The sequence below is a fragment of the Ascidia mentula genome, chromosome 5 (assembly GCF_947561715.1).
Source record: "Ascidia mentula chromosome 5, kaAscMent1.1, whole genome shotgun sequence".
NCBI lineage: Eukaryota > Metazoa > Chordata > Ascidiacea > Phlebobranchia > Ascidiidae > Ascidia > Ascidia mentula.
Genome location: NC_138570.1, coordinates 8,856,911 through 8,879,952, shown reverse-complemented (window position 1 = coordinate 8,879,952; position 23,042 = coordinate 8,856,911). Strand labels below are relative to the sequence as shown.

Genomic DNA, 23,042 nt, shown 5'->3' with positions numbered 1-23,042 from the left:
GCTTGTCTATAAATCGTAGTTTTGTTGGTCCTGCAAACTCGTGCAACTTTCTGGGAAAGTGAAAACGAGGCGTAACAGGAAGGACTTTTTTATTGTGAATCACAGACATTTATCAATACAACAATTGCTTCAACTGGAGGTGTTCAGCCATGGGATTAACCGCATAAATTGCAAGCCCAGTGAAAGTCAATAATCTTTGTACATGGCCGTGAAAGTTTGCTTCCTCGCCTAGTGCCCCATTTCACGCTCCAGTGCCCTCTATAGGCTCTGTTTCAATAGTATGACGTCAGATGTGTGTTATGAAGCGACCGCAGTGTTTGAGCTGGGAATTCAGCTTTTTGGTGCGATTGTAGAATATGAAACCCTTACTTAGAGGCCGAATATATAAATTTTGTCTCGGGAAAGTTTGGTTTCTGTCTGGAGCATTTGAGGAATTACCAACTGGTTGACAGCAAACGGTTCATGTTTAAAATTGTCCAATTGATTGATCAGACGTTTTCAAGGTCTACGACAATGCGGTTTTATCTAGCATCCTGCCTAAATACACCAATTGGCGTTTAATTAAACTTCAAGGAACAGCCCTGGCCCAAGAATGTAAAGCCTCTTATTAAGTTTTAATTACTGCTTGCACCCATCAACCCTTTCTCATTAATCTGCGTTACTGAAGCTGTGTGCGGAGTAGGGTTATTCTATGGTGCTGATGATGAGCGCGAGGCAGCGCAAACAAGCGATTACAAGGCACGCGATGACAAACTTTCGCCGAGCTTCGAACGGAATATGTGGGCAAAGCAAAGTTCCGACTGCGGCTCGTATTTTGTTGAGGAGAAAACACGGCGTGACGTCAAGAGCGCGGCTCGCAATCATTAGCTTATATGCGATTAACTCGAGTTGATCCTATTTGCCTTGGTAGGTTTGTAAATAAGCGACGGCCGCAACGTGCCGCTTAGCGGACACTAAGAAAGCTTAATTGGAGTTGAATACGACAACATTGCCGCGGATATCGGTGACCGCGACAAGCTGGCCACCTTTTACAGTGTTTACAAAATTTCTATTGGCAAGTGCTGTTGAAAGGTTAGGAATGTACTTCGTGGCGCTGGCACGCTTAACGTTCCAAGTGACACGTGCCACAACAAAGAACAGACGGGTGCAGTTGGGGCAAAGCGTTCTCACACAAGGGCGCATAGTTTAGATTGATACGTGACAAAGAGCATATGATATCTCGAGGATACGCTCGACGTCTGCTATTTTCGCAAACGCTTACGTCCTTTTATGGTATAACCTCGTTTCGAATCGCGCGAAGGCGCCAAGGCGAAAAAAACACAACAGTACAGTTGTATCGTTTTTCCCACAGAAGCAGCGTATTTTGAAATAGCTTGGCTGTCCATATGCGCGCATGTTCATTTTGGGGATGATCACTTTGTTGATAAGGTGACCTGTACTGTAATTCTGGCTTAGCATTCTTGGCCCATTTGGAGTGTGGGTCCGTCATGGGTAGTTTGAAAAGTGACGGGTGACCGATATGAGGCCGATAACGCCACGACTCGAGGGATCAAATGAGGAGTGTAGTTGTTTTAGCAACCGGTCAGCAAGAATCATCTTTTTTTGTAACTCAACTTGTGGCAATATGGTGAGCTATTTGAAACGCTGAGTTTTTGAGTTTTCTGAACATGACTATTGTTCAGCTTATTCACAAAAATTAGACAGTGAGTTTGAAACATTGCGATAAGGAATAAACTACTCCACAGTGCAAGCAAGTGCTAGGTACGTTGTAGTATAAGGTTGGATAGTAGGCCATAGTCGATGACTCAGGTTGTGCTGATGGCTGAGGTCAAACCTAGCCCGCTTGTTGAGAATATTTGTAGAAAATTAAGTTGGTCTGACATAAAGTATTAATTTTAGTACATTTCGTTTCATACTCAAAAGAGAAACGCCAGAGCTAATATGCTGTTCATGGTAAGAGCCAACGTTTCGATCAACTGCTGTTTATCATCAGTACTTTAGGTAACTTACCATGAATAGCACATTCGCTCTGGCGTTTCTCCTTTGTGTAATTAACTCCATTTGCACCTATTGTTTCATATTTGTTAGGTTTGAAACTGCAGGGTGGCTTTCAGCTCCTAAATTTCTGCTTGTAGGACTGGCATAGTGTGGTGTGCGGTGGGGAGTATGCGTAGAAGCCGATGTCGACATCTTTGCTGTGCAAAGTTTACCAGGACCGAAATACCTGCCGAGCGATAAACGCGAGTTGGTTGTGAAAGCAGGAACCGCGGCGCTGCTGGTCGTGCTTTGAAGGTAGAAAAATTCTCGGCGTCGGTGTACGGACTGGGTGGGCACGTCATCACTCTCGTCAACCCAACGAGGTTTACCGCTAAATGCCCGAGACGGCTGACATATCAAGGCGAGCCGAAGTAGAGGAATACAACCCAGTGCAAAACAAGCAAAAACCAACCCCCACGCGACCATGATACATGCACATGTCATCATTACTGCCGCCATCTTGCTGGTCGGCGCGTTTGTCGCCCTGATCATTTGCATGTGTGTCGATATCGTGCCGATTATCAAAAGCAGAGGTGAGTAACAAACATTACGTCTTGTAGAGCAATTTCGTATATAGTGATGTTAGGGTGGCACGGATTTCTTCAAACCATATGATCAGGCCTAAGGCACACCAGCTCTTTCTTGTGGTTTCAGGCTCGACCCTGGCTTCCCGTGACAGTGCTACGCAGGAACAGGCTCGGAAACTAAAAAAGTCATTGCGACAAAACAAGCACCAACTAACTGGAAGCAGTAACGCGTACGGCCGATCGGAAAAGCTCTCAACCCGACATGTAAGCTTCTGATATGGATAAAAAGTCATTTTCCAAAATTTTCTAATAGTGTCAATCCTTTCCACCAGCATAATTGAAACTTTTTGAGAATTAATGCACAATAATGTTTTTTTTTGTCTTTTGTTTCAACGACAAAAATTATATTTTAAGGAGAGCGCGAGCAAGAACCTTTACGAGAGTGGAAACCATCTTTCGTCCAGCCGAAACGCGGAGTTGCACGCCACCGCGACTGTTACTAAATTCCAAAACTCCACTCCAACCACAGCCACAATGGTTGTTTCCACGGCAACGCACGGAGGCGCCAACGAAACCTCGCACTGTTTTTCCACCCCGGAGGGGGATCACAGCACACAGCAAACTTCCTCGGCGGCCTCTTCCCTATCACAAGGCAGCAAGAGCAACAGTGTCGTCGTGGACGTGGAGAGTCAATCAGTTCGAACCCCATCGCCTTCAAAACAACAGAAATGCAGCTCATCGCATGTGACTGTATCGGTTCACAATGCGACCAAGGCTGTTGGGGCGAAAGTGCGTTCTTGCGAGTCGAGTCCAGTCCGAAGTCGAGCTGTTCTCGGTCGACGCAGCACTGACGAGAGACTCGATCATTCCAGCGCACATAACTCTCCGAGTTTTAACAGTTCACGCCAAAGTTTGGTGGGCGGCAAGCTTACCTCAAATCGATCAAGTGACGGTTCCTCTTCAGGTGCGCGAAGTGATTACGAAAAGCACCGAAAAACAAGAGGACAATATTGTCGAACCCACACCCCAATCGAAGGTGGAAATATCTACCCCGAAGCGAGGCGGCCCAACTCGGCAAATAGCGATTTCGGGGATGACTCCAGTGAGCAGGAAAATTACTCATCCCGGCACCGTGATTATCACGACGCTCCATGGGATTCTTCCCACAGAGAACCGCTCGTATACAGAGAGCAGTCGCCATGTAAGTGGTGTTATGTGGACCACTCACAATGTACAAAGCACCACCACCGGCCACGAACTTCATGTTTGACACCTGTACACAGTTCCCATAGTAATAGTCCGAATCATTCCGAGGACAACGTGCCTTGTTCATGTGCTTATCATCGACCGAAATCAGACAACCACGCGAATTCTCCGCTTTTGAAGCAGAAGTACGCGGGTCAACATTCGGCAAGATACGACCGCCAGACTTCATCCCCGTCGCGAAGCCTGACGAGTGGATCGCTTCACGGGAGCGGAGCTTATCACCGTTCCTCTCCGTGCCACTCTTCCTCCTCCTCCGTGTCTCCATCTTCCCTTTCCTCCTCCTCGCATTCCTCAAAAAGAAAACGACGTACAAAACTGGAGGACATTCAGGAGGATGCGGGTTGGTCGGACGACGAAGACACACATGTGGCCAAACGGGAGGACACCGGTTTGTTGGATAAGGATAGCAACAGTGCGTCACTTAGAAACACACCGTCTACCCTCCATTTATCTGTGGTGGAAGGTGCGTCGAGCGACAACGAACAGTCTTACCCAATAGACGCCGCCTATCAAACAAACCTGAGCCAATATTTGGGGATGAAAAGGGGGAGCCGAGATTTAGCGATTGTCAACGATACGAAGACAGCCATCGAGGGCATCGTTACTTATAGCGGGACCTAGCGATAATCAACGAACAGCGTTGCCATCATTGTGTTCGTGAACCGTTTTATTTTATCACAGCCGAAATTACCACGACCAGCCCACTGTGATGATGTTGTCGCCATCGAGACTTGCAAAGGCGCCTTATCACCTTTTTTTCTGTATTCTCAAGTCTTCGTTTTATTTGCTGACAGTGCAAGACGATTTTTTCGACCGGGTGTTATGTTTACGAGCGAATCCAGTTGCCCGTGCGGATTAAACTCAAAATCGCTTAATCACGGCCGTGAAAGTTCGCTGCCGGCGCGCCGTTTGTGCTGGTTTTCTGTCACGCAGATACGATCGGCGTTGTAAGGTCTTCATTCAATGAGGAATGCGGTAATCAACACGGGCGTGTTTGAACACGATTTTGCCTTGCTGCGCGATAGCCCGGAGGTGTATTTAGGTAGGCTAGTGTTCACTGTAATACGCTATTAGGAGTTTAATGAGGCTGTGGCCACAATAAGCAATCGGTGGCCTCACGCACCACTCCTCCGACCAACGAGTGTGACCGCGAAAGAACAATTAAAGCCGTGCCCGTTTTCGTTAAATAAGAAACAAATTTCGTCAATTTTGGTGTTCACATGGATTGGTTTTAATGCAGTATAATACATGACCTGAAAATATAGCCATCGAGGATCAAATTGAGGTAAATTTTCGAAACTATTGTCGCATTCATTGCAAGAATTCGAGACATGGCATTGTTATTGGATATGAAATATGCCAATAGATGATTATGACGATGCAGATTAATGAACAAACTGATATGTCGTCATTGGAATTGAAACTCAGCTGACAACCAAAACGGCGCGACGGCATACTGGTGGCCGTTTGTTGTGGAAACTTTGCGAACACGCCCTTGAGATTTATTTGGCATCGTTTCGGTTGTCGGGACAACCGGACATGCGTCAATAAACAATAAAATGTCGATATCCTTCAAAAGGGTTTATTGTCACGCCGGAAATTCGCCTCTTCCTACACGTTTCGGCCGCGAAGTAAAAAGGCATCCAGTATCGTAAACCTCACCGATACGTTCGAGTCGCTCGGAAAGGAAAAATGCGAAGCATGCGAATCCTCGGCGTCTCGAGGAACATTCTGCGGTTCTGGTCATGGCTGGCAATGCTCGCGAAGGTAATGCATTGCTCGACATGCCCGCGCTTACCATCCGTTGTCTGTCCAAGTAAAATCTCACGCGTGATTGAAAAATGTGTATAACCAGCTGCCGACGTGCAGCACCTCGCGCACGCCCGCAGTCACACCTTGCGGTCGAAAATCCGTGGACGATTAACTCACGCTCCCCGAGACGTCTTGCTGTGCATGATTAACGAGGGTTCCGATCTCAAACACAGCGCGGGGTTCTGTTTTGTCAGGTGACCCCAGGAGCGGGTAACTTGACCCAGTTTGCACTCGGCGTGTTTGAAGAAGAGTTTCGCTGATTAAATGCTTTCTATCGGGGTTAGTATCATCCCGTATACCCGATGTTTGATCTGTAACCAAACTCTTTAGCACTTTCATGTATTTCAACAGGCGCATGCAATATTCAAACACGGGTTTCGTGACTAATCACTTGGGCTCGTTTATTTGCTGGTAGCGCAAGTGTTGCGTTTGCTTCGCTACCGTAATGCCGGGATGACAGTGTTACGGGGTATAAAACTCGAAAAAACAGTCGTATCGTTTTCAGCACTCATCGCCGCAGTTTGCGGCCTCATGTTTCAAAATATTGATTCCAAGCGTTTCTTGTTTAGACTAAAAACAATGTAGTACATAGGGCTCAACTTATTTTCACTAAAGGTCACACCATACACGCTTGTGATTTCAGAGAGTGTTTTTGGGCGCTTTCAATCGAATAAATAATTCATTCTTGCACATACACGTATAGTGATGGAAAAGGTAAATCAGGTTGTATTAACGCAGTACGCGGCAATATAAAAGTCATTAACACAGTATTAAAAGTAAAATTTGTATTTCATTTAGCTATAAAAGAGAATCACCTTGCACATTCGTGTTGACATGCATAGACACAAACTTTAACGTGACGTCAGCACATAATTAGGTAAGGCTAAGTGCAATTTCTCACAGCGACTGGCGGGGGATCGCCGATACAACGCACACGGGAAGTGAGAAAGTCAGTCGTTACTGGGTTTGCGCATGAAGAACGCCTTCGGCTTTTGGCTGATCGGCGGCTTGATCCGGATCCAGAGCGTCCGGATTTTGGGGATACGCTGCCGTCTTGGACTAGTCCAGTGTCGCTCGTCGGTGTCATCTTGTCAGAGTCGAGGCAGAGGACGCAGCAACATCCGGGAGCCGATCTAGTAGAGTCTGCCTAGGAACAACATGATTAACGGGCGTAGAATTTTGAAAACTTTACTATTTATTTCTGCTATGGCTACTGAGATGCCAACCCCAAAACCAAACAAAAAACGTACCCAAATAATTTACCTAAAAAGCAGTTTAATACTGTGGATAGTACAGTAAACAGTGCTCCTCTGGTAATTACTATACCCTTGAACTCATTTTTTTATCAAAGATTTTGTCATTTGGAAAAAGGGTCGTCTGACACCCTCGCCTTCTACAATGCGTCTATATTTTGGTCGATTATACGGGCCGTTAACTTTTCTATAACCACCAGTTAGGTTTAGCAACCAACAACATTACGAATGACAAACAAACTTAGGTCAGGTATTTATGTTTCCCGTTTCCAACGACTGCTGACGCGAATTTTGTCATAACTCAGTCCGTGGCCGATCGGTATACGCAACTGCTCGCAGGTCAACCGTAAAGCAAAAAGTCATAGGGGATGTAAAGCTTTCAACGGAGCGCATTTATTTTGACCGCAAAGGCGTTAACAGCAACTACCCCTCAACGAACTTCATTAATGCTCGTCGGCGCGACCGGTTTTGGTTTTCAGTGTAAATCAACACCAGCACTCTTGCGCCATTATAATGTTTACCCGTTTTGGGATTTAAACAGTGGGCGTGTCTTTCGTATAGGTACTAAAAATAGTTTTCAAATGCGATCCTTGATGTTGTGAAATTGTCATATACCCATTGCACCATTTTCCATGACCGAGCACAAACCCCTTGAAGGTTAACCGCACTAACCTGAGACGATGCAGCAAAAGCCAACTTGCTGCGAAAGCCTAACATATTTTGCCCGTCGGCGCGGTTCAAAAAGTGCAACAAAGGGCTCCAATATGTTGGTTGATGGATGCGGCGTTGAAGCCCATTACAGCGAGCTGTTCGCACAACGCCAATTACCAAACGCCTTTGTTTAACCAACCAATTAGAAGGTACATTTTCTATCTAAGTTTAGAAACATCCCGTCTTTTCGAAAGGGCGCTGTTGTGACAGGCCTCCATTTACTGTTGTAGGTAAAACTGTCAAGACCAAAAGCACACAGAGCATAACGATAAGCAATCACGCAAATGATGAAGGTAGGTAAAAAATAATTTCAGGCATGAAAACTTATAGGAAACGTATAGGCATGCCGTGCAAACACAAAGGGTGGTTGTGCAGCAGCAAAAAATCACACCTGCAGCATGCATAACCATTCGACAAATGAAAACACAGTTGTTAGTGAAACATAAAATGACGACACGTTTCGTGCAAAAACAGCATAATTAAGAAAAAATCAAACAAATTACAAAACAATGGCAAAGCAAGCAATTTGTGAGCCACTGGGTTTCAGTGCCCGACGGGACTCCATTATCCCGTCAGAGGAGGCGCGTTTGCGGGACAGCTAATAGCGAGAAAGCTATTTCGTTTGTGCATTAAACTTCTTTCGTGTCTGTGTTTAAGCGAGAATAGTTTCAAGATGGGAAGGGGCTGCGGTTGGCTGGGCCTGGCGGCCCTGGCCTCGGCCGTGCGGCTTCGGCTGTTTTTTACATTGGGCCGCCGCAGAGATATCACAGCCTGAATTTGGTCGTTGAAAGTCATTGCGGACTTGGAGTGCGCTTTGCGGCGGCGAGACTTTAATGGAAAACTCGAACTAAAGGGACACGCGTTTGAAGTCTGCCTGTTTGCGCGGAGTTGCCCCGGAGGTCGGATGGGAGTGGGCAGCGTGGTCTCACAAGCGTTAGTTTTGTTAGTATCCGAATCGCAAACGCGCAACGAACCAAGGTCACCGCAATCACATGCCAACTGATCACAATTAAATGGGGCGGGTGGGATTTCACCAGTGTCGACGTTGCAACCTTCAGCTGCAAGCCAACATTCATCACTCACCGGGTAATATGCACATACCGACAAGCCACTGTCACTCTGCTGCTTACGCAGCCACTCGTGTATACCTGAAACTCTCGGTCGATTTGTCAAACCGAGGCGTAGATCGGGTCCGCCGTAGGCTGCTGCCAGAGCCTTACGTTGCTGGTGGTACTGTTGCGTGGGGTTGTCCAGTGGGTGAACGGCAAAGTACTTTTGAAATGGCAAACCAAGGCCTATGGTTTGGGGAGTGACCGCAACCATTCCTGGAGGAGGTGGAGGATGAACTACGGGCGCACCTTCTCCGATAATCTCTCCTCCTGCCACGGTGGACGCGGGGAACGTTTTAGGGACGACTGCCTGTGGTGGCGGAAAAGGCATCTGGGAAGCCTTGCTTGGGAAACAGCCTCGATTCGCGGCCGCGATGATGCCGTTGTAGGCAGTGCCGAAATGGGCGATACCCATGGTGGAAGCAGCTTTTGCTTGTGATGAACTCACAAAGTGTACGCTGCCATTTGATTGGGCATTCTGTGTCTCTGCACCGCTTGCCAACTTGACGCTGTGCTGGCTTCTGTACATCGGCAGTTTTGTGGATGAACATTGCGTCGCAACGGCGGTATTGTTGTTGCTACCTGTGCTGATGATGCTGGTGTTGCTTGGAGACTGTTTGGGCAAACTAAACGCGTTTGGCTTGGACGGAGTGTTGTTTGCTTCACTGTTCAAACGCTTGAGTGTGCTTTGCATCTTAATTTTTACCGGACTGCTCGTCCGCTCATTTAGCAAACGTCCATTCCGACTTTTCTGATCGTTTCTCTGACCCACCGGCTTGTTTTGTGACACTTGGTTGGGCACAGGGCGGGTGGTCACCTTGGTTGGGCGATTTGACAGTGACTGGGAGTAAATGCTGGTCGCCCGGCCAGCGTATCTGGCTACCGTCACGTCACCGTTATTGTTCGTCCCGTTTTTGTTGTTTGAGATGTTGAGGGTTGAGGAACTCGAGTTTGTTACAATGGTCGGGTTGTTCCATGAACGACGAACGGGGTTGTTCGGCTTTTTGATTGGTATACCTTCGATCTACAAATACAAAGTTCTAGAACTTAACAAACCTTGTTTATTGCTGATTGATAAGATATCGCCATGTATTGGCCAAAAGATTGTCTCATTTTATTTTTTGGTTAGTGTTTTAAAGTATATTTAAAGTATTATTTAGAATATTAATAACCCTATATAGGTGCTAACACAAACAATATATTTGGATTTAGCGCAGTCTCGGCAACTTGCGTAGATACAGCATATATAACTTTATAGCTTACATTCAGTTCCTTGCCAACATAGAGGGGTACGTCTACCACCGGTTGCTTATGAATCATCTCGAACATGCCGATATCGCAGTTCTTGTCGCGCTTGCGATCCAAGATAACTGTCAGATTAGATGGGATAATGCTAAGTTAACAAGCAACCCAATCCGCGACCCCTTTAAAGCCGGTAATTTAAGCTCACTAGCATTTTGGGACCCAGCAGATTGGTTACAAATTGTGTGAAGGAATTATGGTGAGAAAATTTAATCACATTGTGGATGGAGATATGGAGCATTACTTTTAATGTTGCTAAATCTGTAAGATCAAACGCCTGATGCCAAAGGATATGCAAAACTTTGTGACAAGATTTACCAAAAACATATTGCACGTATACAATGCACAGCAAGCCAATGTCAATGTTAAGAAGAAAAAAAACAGAACCGTTGCTTATGTATTTTGTCATTGATTTTTAACCTTTCAGTAAGTCCTCTTGAACAGCGGTGCAAAGTCGGTTGGTCACGGTTGTGGAACGAGACATCGTAGGGCTCGAATTCACCTCAATTAGCCACGGGTTGTAGTTTTCGTCGATCATGAAATCGGCGCCGTAGAGTTCGAAGGAGCCTTTCCTGCCAGAACGACGTGCATTACGATACGGGCTGGGACTGCCATGTTCAACCTAGCGTACGGCATGCCACATTCTTGTGTGGTGTTAAATGACGTCGTGCCACTAATTCGTGCACTTTCTAGAGCTTATAAGCCAAGGCCGCCCCACGGTGCTCAAATGGGTGCTTAAGGCTTGGACTGCAACAGAAACGAAAACATTACACCTATGCAGGTCGAATATTCTTATGCCCCTGCGACTGAAATCAAGAACTGACCCATATCTAACAACTGCGAGTCGTTACCGTATAACTACATTCAGGTATTTTGATGTCCAATTCTCGGCCATGCATTGATTTTGGCCGAAACACGATACCGAAGTGTTGGGAAGAGCACAGCCACAATAAATATGTAAACGAGATAGCAGAAGTGATAGCACCCTATACCTGTACTCGACGGTATCTAAGGCTGTTTGGCAAACGTGTATAATCGCTTTCTTCATTCCGGGAAAGATCAGATCATCCCAGAGAGTTTGGCAGCCTCGAGACCTATAAAAAAACTCATTTATCTTCTGAGTCACGCATAGTTCGCAATATGCCAGTTAAGTTAGGCCTAGTCCACTTCAACATTATAGCGTGTCTGCACCTGAGGTAGTTTTTAAAGTCACAATCAGACCACATGTTGTCGTGGGGCAGAGACGGGTGGCGATTATTATCGGTTTCCATGTTTTTCTGGACTGAATAATTGCACAGATGAATGCTCCTGAAAAGTAACATTATATTATAAGAGAAGTGCTGCAGATGTATGCTAGAAATGCGCTGCTTCCTAACAAAAACATTTGCAAAAGAAACATTTCACCATTTGGATTTTATTCCAAACACTATAGTTTCGGATTTCAAACATACATAGCTGTTTCTACTATACGGTCACTATTTGGCGCACTGGACAACTAAAAAGCTGTTATCCGTTGCATTTATCAGTGCAATTCGTGACTGACGACTTTCTCACATTCACAGATCAGGAATGTCAGTTTAATGCCAAGCTGAGTTTCGTCCACGAGGTATTATATTTTAGCAGAAACATTCCCAGGCACATCGCCAGTTTTGTTGCAACGACGAATTCTCGGCGTACCAGCAGCGCCTTTCTCAAAATCAGCGCCCTAAACACAGCAGATGCGCAATGAAAACCGAAGAACGAAGAACGTGACTCACGGATCTAAATTCTTGAGTGTGAAGGGACGAGATGAGAAACGTAGGTAGGATTCGCGGTAAATCCAGATCACCAGCGGATTCCAATCGCTCACCATAAACCACTGACGGATGTCGAATTTCGTCGCGTAGATGAGCAGCGGACGCTCGATGTACTTTTGCACCACCCAGCGACTGTCTTTAATGAGGTTGGGATCCCCAGAAACCAACTTAAGAATCTCCTCCAGTCGGTTCATTACCAAAATGCCTTCGCACAATGAACGCGGTCAATTATTTTTCAACAATTATCTTGGCCAAAATGCTTTCACTTATAGGCTACTTTTTTTGTTTTTTGTATTTAGATTTTTTATGTTATACTTTGGATTTTTATAATGTATATTACTCAATATACTTGGCGAAAAAAATATTAAACTAAGAAGTTTTTTGCATTTTACGTGTTGAGGATTTCCAGTCAAGAGATTGATTCAAAGGCCAGAAAATTGTAAGGCCGAAATATTAAATAGTTTTTTCATTCGCGAAAATTATAAGTTTGTGACTCACCCCTTCCTCTGGACTTCGCGCCTGGTTTGATAATCCACGTGTTCTTAACGCCGTCGGTGAAAAACTGAGGACTTACGGCCTTTACTTTCTCCAGTGCTTGTTCACACTGCTTGAAATAGGATCCGCTGTGGGCTATGGACGCTCCATCGCTGAATAAAATATATATTTAGGTTGAGTGTAGGTGTATTTGGTACCTACGGACACAAGTGTATGACATGTTGCTAAATACAAAAAATCAGGCGCATTTTCTGATTGTTTGCAATTCCCCAGCAACCATGTTAAACAATATACTCAACTGCGCAAGTTTTGCATAATGGAAGATGAGTTGGTCCCAGCTTGCGTCGGGAATGTGATAAATCGAATCGTCCTGGTCAATATCCTCATGATCTCTTTCGTTGGCATGAAGCTCACAAGCTCGAACAGCCAGTAATAAAACATCGGAAGGTACCATGTGCGGACCACCTTCGAAAGTTACAAATCATATCAGTTAGTTAAGTGAGCTGCAGACAGATGCCCACTGTTTCGACATAATAGGCCCTAAACAGTGCAGCTTGGTGTGGCTATTGTAGATAATCTTGCGCAGAACGGTCAGGCAAAGACTATTGTTTGCATATGTTCCATTCTTGGTTTACGCTAATTGTTAAATGATCGAGTTTGATTCACTACAACCTCCTTAAAATAATGTTAACTATGCCAATTTATATGTGTATTTCGTCCATTGAGACATTGATATGCGTGTAGCCATGTTCGCTGGAAAAAGTATAGCCAAATTTTTATGGTCGTATAGCGTTGCTCATTTACCCATTGGGGGCATTTGCCCGTTGTCCACTCTTTCACAGTTTTGTCCGTAACTATCGTCGGTATGTTTTGCAACAGCTATTTTAAGAATACCAACGGCAGCCGTCAAGCGAAAATCATCTGAAAATAAATGACAATAAAAGTCAGTAAACCTGCAAAAATCATTTCACAAACAAATGTGTTGCCACGAAAGTTACCGATGAAGTCCATTTTCTCTTCTTCGTTGCTCAACCTGTAACACCTCGGAAAGAAAAAATCCGAATGTCCCTCGGCGAAACAAGGAAGCATCCTCAAGTTCATGCAAAGACCGACCTTTGAACAAAAACGAGTTTAAATGGTTTGCAACCACTCGCTGTTCATTTCATAACCAAATCTCAAGACTATAGTTCTACATGACAAAAAATATTTGCATGTAAACTTTGGAAACTTTGTGTGTCTATAATCTATAGGAAACACCACAAGACAATATGAACTCTGTATTTCACTCATGAATATGTGATTGTAAAGCTAACATTGCAAAAAGCATTGCAACCTTGGTGGTGAAGTTTGCTTTCGCAAAGTGGTTGACAATCTGGTCCTTCTGTAGGAATTTCCAGTCGATGGATGATGTGCGAGTCGTCCACTGGAAGATGGGCAACTCGTTGCGAACCATTCGCCCCTACATCATGAAACAGTTATATTTTCATTATGTATATTTAAGCCATATTAAAGTTTGTGTAGTTTTAGCAAGCAGGCAACTTGCCATAATTCCGTAGCAGTCGTCGTTCTCTTTGTCCTTTTCGGTCTCTTGCTCAAAAGGCGGTCGGGGACTCATTCCGATGCCGCTGTCCTTGTTGTCGTAATCATCATCTGTTGTTATCCAATACACGTACATGAAAACCAATACTCCTATACCCCTGCTATTGAGCGTCGATTTAGCCTTCAGCATTCGAACAACGTCGCTTTGTAAGGTCTCATTTATCCATGACTCAAATAACTACTTGTGGGATATCGTTTACGTAAATATTTGACTTAATCGCCAATTAAAGACATTTGAGCAGCGACGTTATATTTTGCTCACCGAAATCATCGTCGTCATCGTCGGCATCCGATGAATCTCCCGGGCGAGTTTGGTTTTTCGGACGGAGGGGAAGTTTGAATTCCTTTTCCACCCAACCACGTTCGCGCAGTGCTCTTCGTATCAGAGGGTAAGGTCCGTGAATGGAGAAAACTTTCTTGCTCTGCAGAAAGGTTGGCAATTATGAATAAATGACTTTAAATATTGCTGATAGTAAAATATATGTTTTCAACAAGCGACGGATTGGTGCACGGACAGTGTTCATGTAACTAAATGTAACCAAACAGACAAATGCCGCCGAAACATACATTTAGAAGACAAAAATATTAATTCATAGAGCGCACCCTGATGTAAGGTTTGCTCTGTTACGTTACGGACCTTAAGCATGCATCAAAAATTACACTAGCTTGTCTGAGACATCATCGAATATCACAAAATCACATTAAAAAATATTTTTTTTCTATATGTGATATGTGGTGCATGCTCCAATGAAACATTTACTGAAAACGGAGGCAAAAGCGAGGTAAATTACCACGCACTCACCTTAATGGCCTTCTCCGCCACCATTTTAGCTCTTTGCAGTCGATCGAAGTTTGCATAAGGATCGTTGGCGTGTCGTTTTCTCATGGTGGACGTTCCGTATACCCCAGGTCCCGCCACAGACTGTGACAGGGAGACATAGTACGATTTTGCCCGGGCGGGCAAACTGGGAGGCGGTGATTTGCATGGCCTCGGTGAATGTGGAGGGTCGGTGTCTGCAATGTTTTGAGAACGTGTTATAGCTCACAAAGCGCGGAGTTGAAGAAAACCGAAATATGACACAAAAACTAAGAAACACGTTTTTGTCGTTGTCGTGTTGACGGAATCTTTAAAGTTAACACAACTGGCAAATGTTTCCCGAGGTATATACATTAGGTTCTCCCTAAAATTGTCTACAAATAGAGGTTTTTGTCTGAAGCATTCTGAGCTGACAAACAAAATTTATAAAGACGAACCCATCTGTTCTCCCGCCGACATTTTATGCTTCAACTTGTTCCGCGGCATACGACTTCGCTTTCTGAGCAGGTTTTTGTCTCCTGTTACAACGAAACGTATTTTATGAACAAGGTCGGTGACGTTTGAACAAAACAAGGCCAACCTGTGCCAGTAAAAGGCCTCCCGCTCAACAATCCACTTCGCACTTGATTGACGGCAACCTGCAAATACAAGTTGTCGTCATAGTATCCGATATTATTTTCAGACAACGATTAATCGTCGTATAGGGCTGTCAAGTACGTGGATGTGTAGCAAATTTTCATAACACTTTATTGCAATATCACAGGTCAAGTTGGTTAAAAACACGAAATACGATGAAAAAATAACACGACACATAAATGACCACCATTCATAAATATGTGCAAGCATTTAATACAAATACAAGAAGTTAATTACTCCAGCACTGTTTGCTAGAAATACAATTTCTAGTTTTGTCACTAAGGAATTATCTACTTTATTATGTTTTGTAATGGTTTTAAAGCTTGGTAAACTGGCTTGAATTATGTTTTCTTCTCCAACCTAATCTTCTCAAATCCTTGAGTACTTATAGTTCACTTACCTTTTGAGATTTGATTTCATTTTGAGATGTGTTGGAAATATGTTGGCGCAGAGCTTGATTTTCTTCCAGCTATAACAACAAATATATCGTCCTAACGACAGCTGCATATAAGCTTGGTCCGAATGCCTGTGCAAATACAGCAGCTATACCAGCCGTGCCTACGTTTGCGTTAGGCCATTTAAATCTTGTCAAACATTTCAAAGTTTACACATCTGACTTCCTTTGTTCCATGCAAACAAAACATTTAATAATATTGGCTTCAGACAAGCTTTGGTGTTTATATGCAGTTAAATAAGTACATAATATATTCATTCTTTCTGTATTTATATTGCAATATATATCGGCCACGAGCTGTTGGAACAACACTTACGAGTTTTTTCTGCCTTTCCATGTGCTTTTGTTGGCGGGCCAGAAAGTCCATGCCCATATTTTCCACAATGCGCGAACTAGTTTTGCTAACACGTGGATGAAAGGTGAACTCTTCGCCGAACTCTTCAATCAACTGACGAGGGCTGTTCTTTGTCTGGTGAAATAACTAAATCTGTAAACATCCATACACAGCGTGTAGTGGCGTAAGTCCGTTGGCAGGACAACGAGGAATCAATGATTCACTATGAATACAAGGGCAATACCAATATTAACAGTGCACTTTACTGGGGATGTACCTGGCTTGCGGCGGAAGCATCGTCACTTGGAATTCCGTCCAAATCCATTTTGCAGCAAACTGTGTTTGCGGGAGGTCCTTCGCGGGGCGTGCTGTCCACCTCGGGCATCTTTTTACCTGTTGGGTGCAAAACAACAAACTGCTGCTTGGAGACCTCACGCTGGCCAGCCACTCCACTTTCGTACCATTCAGCGGACTTTTACCTAACAGTGGGCCCTCGAACAGCCAAAAGCAGGAAAGCTATAAACGGCCAGCGTTGGCTCCTTGGATTATCCTAACGCCCGACGCCACTTTAAATCAGCTGGGCACACAAGACGCAAATCCTGCCCGGACTTTTGCTAGCGAAGCGCTGCGGAGGCAGATAGCTGAACACGGGCCGGTATCATTGCGCGAGAAAGTCAAGAGGTCTCGCAGGCCAAGTCATAGAAAGCGGCGGTATATGGGCGGTACAAAGCACGCCTAGCGCATAGTACAGGCTGGCTGGGCATATCACGTTAAAAGCCAGGCTCGTTACTAGGGACGCACTACTCCAACTCATTGTTATTGCTCGCCACACGTACTTACGCATTCTCACTTTCCTTTGTCTGAGCGCTTCGTTTACTCGGGGCACGAGGAACCGGTGTGGCTCCGTCATCCAAAGATGTCCACTTGAGCCCTAATTCGTGTTTGTATTCGGGCTCAGTTAAGACGTTCATAGCGCTACAAAACTGCACATGTTATTAGTATTGCTGAAGGTCAGGTATACGCATCCCTTTCCCTGGCAATAGGCTCAATGTAATGCTGTGTATAGGACAAAGGCCATTGTGACGACACAATGACTTGGAACAATCGGGTTTAGCAAAACAATGTCAAATAAAAAGGTTAACAAAGCAGTCCACGAAAACAAAACGACGAATTTCTTTCAAAATGCGGACTTTTAACACAGAGCCGCGACTTTAAAGCTTTTTATAAACAAGCACTTACAATACGCACTACGCTTACTTTACTGATAGCTGAAGATGTGTATCACAACGAAATACACAGCGGACTTCGGTATAAAACACTACCCTAAATATCACTGTTTTCCACATTGCTTTTTGTTGTCAGGATTCGTAAATAAAGTTAACTTAAAATTTTTCACTAATAAAGTCTCGTTGCAGCCACTAAGAGTGTTTTGTATTTTTTGAAACTAAGTTGTGATGTTACGTTTTATTGATATGCAAATAATAGACTCGACAATGCACATTTGATTTTTTTATTAGGCGGCAAACATTTGAAACAACAAGCTAAGTTGGAAGCTGCATGTCGGTGTCAAAATCATAATCCACTCCACTAGCTGTCGTGGATTTAAAATCCATCGCGGACAAAAGCGAGTCACCCAACTTGTCGGAAAGTTTGTCTGAAAAAAATATGCGCTTGAATAAAAAGCAATGGCTATTTATATTGTCAAATCACCCATTTTCTGTCAAAAATGTTTTGTGTACCACTCAATCAGAAGTCAACACGTGTAATAAGAAGTCAATTTTCCAAGGCTCTGACCAATCAAAAACAGCAACTTACCGGCCCGTTTTCTTAGCTTCTTTTTCTGTTTCATCAATTCCTTGACTTTTTTGTTGGCTTGGATGTTACTCCCTGACGTCACAACATCTTCTAATGTTTGACGTTGGGGCTTTCCCTTCTTTTTATTGCTTTTAATGGACTCATCCTGTTTTTTCTTGTCTTTGCCACGGGGTTTGACGTCTATGCTTATTGCGCCCAACTGTTTAAAGGGAAAGGTATACGTTATCTAGATAACACAGCGGGCACTACTAGGTAGGCTACGTTGCTTTTTGACAAATGGCACCACAGAATTTTTGGTAGGCCGGGATTTTCGGGTCGTGTAGCGGCTTCTTTTTTGAAAACATTGTGTCGGTTTTGAGGCCGAATAGATAATCTGCCACACTTCGTATTTACATATTCTTCACACGAATGTGTGGGTGGTGGCGAAATTCAAGCTACTCCTTACTGCTTGAAACAATCGAACTGACACTCATATGTTTCGTAATTTGACTATGCGCTCCAATGAAGGTTTGTCATATTTTTTGCAGTTTCAGACCAAAAATGTTGGGTCCGAATATTACTTTTATAACCGAATATTGGAAATCCTTACTTCAATATCCTCTTTTTGATCATCATCCATGTCACTCGGCTCCTCACTTTCTTTTCCATCAACTTCTTCTTCTTCATCTTCTGCCTCCTCCATTTGGGCATCAGCTGGACCTAACAAGCCAACAAAAGGCATTGATTGTAACGCATACAAGGTTGCGACAAACATCAACTTGCCTGATGATTCATACAAGATGGAATGAGAAGAAGATGGGGCTCCTTTCAAATCACTGAGGGCCTGCACGTTATCCTTTTCCAAAGATTCCTGCAAAACCAAATACATGTGATGTACTCACACTTGCCTCACTTCCACCAAAAAAGATCAAAATTAAACTTTCTGGCAACTAAAATGCAGTTAGTGGACTTACCCAATCAAATTCTGCAGCCATGGTCTTGACAATCTGTGCATCCACATGGGATGAAATTTTGTCCACTGGTGGGTGTGTGAAGTATGACAATCTCCCACTGTGTTGCAAATTATCAACAGTACACTAACATGTATTTGTGTACAAACAAAATGTAAGTTGCAAAACAACCAACCTGTTCCAGTCTTGCAATACACTTTTAGCAGCAGAATTGCTGTTAGGGATTCCACCCTTCATCAACTTGCCCTGTCTGCGAGCTAACAGCTCAAGGAACTCGGTTACATCTTCATAAGCTGTTATGTTGTACCTCATCATCATCTGAAACAGCATATGTATTATTTGCATTGGAAGGTTTTTGGAAGTGGACGGTGTAGTATTGGTTGTGTTGTACTTCTCAATGGAAACTAAACGTAGTTGTTTTTAAATTTAATTGTATGTTGTGCTCTTGCATGGTAAAACTCCTGCTACTGCTGTACCCATCATTCAATGTAAAACACCCTAAAAGGGGGGAAGACAAATAGACATAGACAGATACCTGTTGTTTATTGCACCGACTTAAAATGGCAGCTACTGGTGTGACAGGGTCATCTAGAGTTTCAATCTAAAAAACAATAAACAGTAAATTAAATCAAGGATTTTGATCTTGTCACAAAGCAGAATATGTACGAACTTTAACGCAGTTTCGCAGAATAACGGCAGCATCATTTGATCCCGTTGCCATGACTATGCCAGGACAATCAAGTATCTTGATGTTCTTGCTCAAAGTTACTTCCTGCATTGACCTGAATCAAAATGAAACTCATAATATTTGATTATTTAGTATGTTCCAGCAACTCTGGTGTTAAATCTTGCTGTATTTATATACTGAGAGAATTTCCACTTACTTGGTAATTCCAGGCATGGCACCAACATTGCATGCCTTCTGTCGCTTTAGGCTGTTGATTACACTACTCTTGCCAACATTGGGAAATCCTGTAATAAAAAGAGAAAAAATAGTAACAACTGTACAGAAATTTACATAACATATATTTTAAGTTATTCAAACCACCAAAAATAAATATAGTGACAGGTATTGTTATTTTATTATATCAATTATATTCCATACCAACAACACCAACAGTAATGGATGTGTCAAGGTTGTTATGGCGACAGTAGTTGGACAGAAGCTTAAGTAAACTATCAGCTCCAACACATTGACTGGTTGTGGATAGAAGTTGGGTGTTTAGTTGCTTCAGTGGAACCTTGCACTGAGTCTGCACATTAAGAAAAGCTTTACCACAAAGCACACAAGATGGAAAATACACAATATGGAATTAAGAATATTTTGTTTCTTAGCACAAAATGCTATATTACATACGTATTTAAAACTATTCACAATTTGTTTTGCTTATTATCCACACTTAATGCAAGGAAAATATTCCAAAGTGCTCTTCCAGTTTAACTAAGTATAATTAAATTTACATTGCTTTGGGTAAAGTCACATTATAATATGACACAATTTATACATGAACACAGCAGTGCTTACCAAATTTGTTTTCTGTGATTGGGTTGAAGCTTTGAATGCAACTGTAGGGAATTCATTGCGGAGATATTTCAACCAATCCTCAACATTTTGTTTAGGAACTAAATCTAAACAAAAAATAAATTTGTATACAGTGAACAGTGAATCCAAATTCACTTCGACAATCAAATTCATTTGGTTTAGGTGATGTACCAGATAAACAGAAGATTTATTTTGAGTCCGATAGTAGGATAGCAGTAAAAATAACTTTAATGGAACAAAGCTTGGACATCTTCGTAATATGAAAATAAAAAAAACACTGCAACATGTGTTCTAGCCCAGGGGTACACAACTTGCGGCCATATGCTTGCATGTGGCTTGGATTGTAATTCATGCAGCCGTACACATGCTTTATGGAACATAGTTTGGCAGTGGTTAAAAACTTGTCAGGTAATATGGGTGGATATTTGGCTTCAGAAATTGGTCACATACGGCCATGTATTGAAGAAAAAAACATTTATATAACACTATATTATCCTTTCAGGCAAGTTAATGCATGGTTATCTCTTTGGCGTCACTGGTGGCCATTGATGAAATGAAGTCTGTTTGATGCAACAAGGAAATAACAAAAAGATTGTGTGCCCCAATTCTCACCAAAAGCACTCACTACCTGATAAACATGACTAGTAATGGTGACACCATATGTCCGGCAATAATGTTGGCCAGTCAAGTACTTACAATAATACAATATACAAAACAGCACCAGTTACACTGTAAATAGTTAAAACAGGTAACTGAAACAGTGATTTATTGTAAAAATATATGGTTGAAGGAAATTCAAACCCCAATTTTGACAAAACCTACCTATTTTATTTAACAAGAGAACAACACGTTTGTTGGCTCCAGACTCAAGAACAGATTGTTCAACCTGAGGACATCTGCAACCAAGTGGATCCCGGGCATCAAGAACTTCAATAACAACATCTGATGCTTCAACAACCTTAATAATACATATTGTGATTTATTTAAAGATTTTAGGTTATAAGCGTAAATATTTTGTCTGTTAGTAGGCTGGTCATTAAAACATTTTGCTTACAGTTTCTAAACTTAAATAAACTCACCTTTCTGAACTCTTTATAATACGACTTTCTTGATGTTTCATTAGAAAGAAGTCCAAGAGATGAAGACTTGCCAATTTTCTCCAAAAGCTCTTTCTGCATTAATCATATGTTTGAACATTTAAATAATACCAGTTAGAGAAAAGGATAGTGACATTAGTCAAACAATAAGTAAAGTTGTACACTCTCTAAAACAAACCTTTTGTTCAAATTCTTTTTGTCTGTGCAGGGCATCCTTTTGTAAACTTTCCAAACTTCTTCGTTTGCTTACTTCTGTTTGGCGTCGTTCCTTTTGTCTCTGTTTTTCTTCCTCTGCCTTCAAAACAAAACAGATAAAATAGCATCATTTTGTTGTATACACGTTTCAACAAATGCACTGCACTGAGGAGTATGTTATTAAGGTTGATTATTTTAAGGTAGGCTACTTCATTTTTTACCCTTTGTTTTCTCAGTTCAGCTTCCCGCAGAATCTTTTCCTTAAACGGTGCCGAGTTTGGAATTCCTGGATCTTTCGGAGTTTGTTTTACTTTGCCAGAGGCAGCTTGCTTTTTAGCATCTCTCCGAACTTTTCGATTGTGTGCCTTCACCTGTGTGTTACAATGTTACAGATTAGACAAATACATCAAAGTTACCTACAAAAGCAAGTCAGATTATGCCTAGAATTTATGTGTCAAATAAAACTTAAATTAAACAAACAGCTTACTTAAGAAAAAGGCCACTTGCGGAATACAAGCTTCCACAATAAACTGAAAATTATTATCTGACAGCACTGAATGCCATAGTCAGAACCATGATTTAGACATATTTTCAAAAACCTACATTTTTTTCAATTCTGTACCGTTTGCTGCATGTCATTCGCTTGCTCTTGTTACGAAGTCCTACAAGAAAATTATATTAATAACTTTGATTACTTACAGAAGGGATATTTTATTGTACTTACTCGGCTTCATCGTATTTTGTAATAATTAGCGGCCAAAAGAGGTATTATCATAAAACAACGAATTCCACCTAAAAAGACAGAAGAATATATTGGCCAATTTATTAAAAATAATAACGACAAAACTTCTGCAAGAAAGGTAAACCTCCCCCAAACAATACGTTTTTTGTTTGGTTATTCCCCTTCCAGTCCAAATATCCGTTACAACACAATAAAATTGTAGTATTTTAGGCATTGTTCATTCTACTGTGTTATTAGTTTCAACGTGGTAGTTAATATACATGCAATTATTATAACAATGGAAACCAAAGTTCGTGTTGCTATATATTGCAACCAGCAACGGATATTACAGCCGATCTGCGATGTTGTGGATTTAACAACAAAACCACGTGCGTTATTCATAGAAATCAAAACAGATGTGTACCAATACTACCATAAAATGTCCTCTCGGAACTGTAAAGGGAAATTCTGGCCAAGAAGCTTACTGAAATATTTGATTGTTACGTGTTTACGAATATTTTTATTTTTCTCAAAATCCACAAAATCTAAAAATCTTCTGTAAGGTGCCACAGG

General features: G+C 42.5%; 3 protein-coding genes across 8 annotated transcripts; 1 reads left to right on the top strand and 2 right to left on the bottom strand.

Moving 5' to 3' along the window:
• Positions 1–2,092: 2,092 nt before the first annotated feature.
• On the top strand, positions 2,093–5,680 carry LOC145903939 (uncharacterized). Its single transcript, XM_082992136.1, has 3 exons — positions 2,093–2,570; positions 2,692–2,828; positions 2,979–5,680. The coding sequence occupies exons 1-3, from the start codon at positions 2,462–2,464 to the stop codon at positions 4,449–4,451; spliced, it is 1,719 nt and encodes a 572-aa protein (XP_082848262.1). The 5' UTR covers positions 2,093–2,461; the 3' UTR covers positions 4,452–5,680.
• A 13-nt stretch (positions 5,681–5,693) lies between these two features.
• LOC145903938 (tubulin tyrosine ligase 3-like) lies at positions 5,694–17,113 on the bottom strand. Of its 6 annotated transcripts, none has more exons than XM_082992134.1 (21): positions 16,989–17,113; positions 16,426–16,541; positions 16,131–16,283; positions 15,761–15,829; positions 15,305–15,362; positions 15,162–15,242; positions 14,710–14,921; positions 14,170–14,329; positions 13,852–13,958; positions 13,642–13,767; positions 13,307–13,421; positions 13,113–13,229; positions 12,608–12,773; positions 12,312–12,460; positions 11,775–12,018; positions 11,209–11,325; positions 11,010–11,111; positions 10,438–10,589; positions 9,979–10,085; positions 8,755–9,739; positions 5,694–6,785 (listed from the first exon to the last, which is right to left on the bottom strand). In XM_082992134.1, the coding sequence occupies exons 1-21, from the start codon at positions 17,056–17,058 to the stop codon at positions 6,526–6,528; spliced, it is 3,666 nt and encodes a 1,221-aa protein (XP_082848260.1). In that variant the 5' UTR covers positions 17,059–17,113; the 3' UTR covers positions 5,694–6,525. The 6 variants fall into 6 exon arrangements, with proteins under 6 accessions (XP_082848260.1, XP_082848261.1, XP_082848256.1 ...); XM_082992135.1 differs by having other exon boundaries at positions 6,643–6,789; XM_082992130.1 differs by lacking the exon at positions 5,694–6,785 and having other exon boundaries at positions 6,814–9,739.
• A 536-nt stretch (positions 17,114–17,649) lies between these two features.
• Positions 17,650–22,587, bottom strand: LOC145902247 (guanine nucleotide-binding protein-like 3 homolog). Its single transcript, XM_082990138.1, has 17 exons — positions 22,473–22,587; positions 22,352–22,410; positions 21,970–22,119; positions 21,732–21,848; positions 21,536–21,628; positions 21,279–21,414; positions 20,439–20,542; positions 20,019–20,166; positions 19,798–19,885; positions 19,584–19,695; positions 19,449–19,514; positions 19,089–19,231; positions 18,917–19,013; positions 18,726–18,813; positions 18,553–18,662; positions 17,964–18,162; positions 17,650–17,802 (listed from the first exon to the last, which is right to left on the bottom strand). The coding sequence occupies exons 1-17, from the start codon at positions 22,480–22,482 to the stop codon at positions 17,690–17,692; spliced, it is 1,833 nt and encodes a 610-aa protein (XP_082846264.1). The 5' UTR covers positions 22,483–22,587; the 3' UTR covers positions 17,650–17,689.
• Between the last annotated feature and the right edge of the window lie 455 nt (positions 22,588–23,042).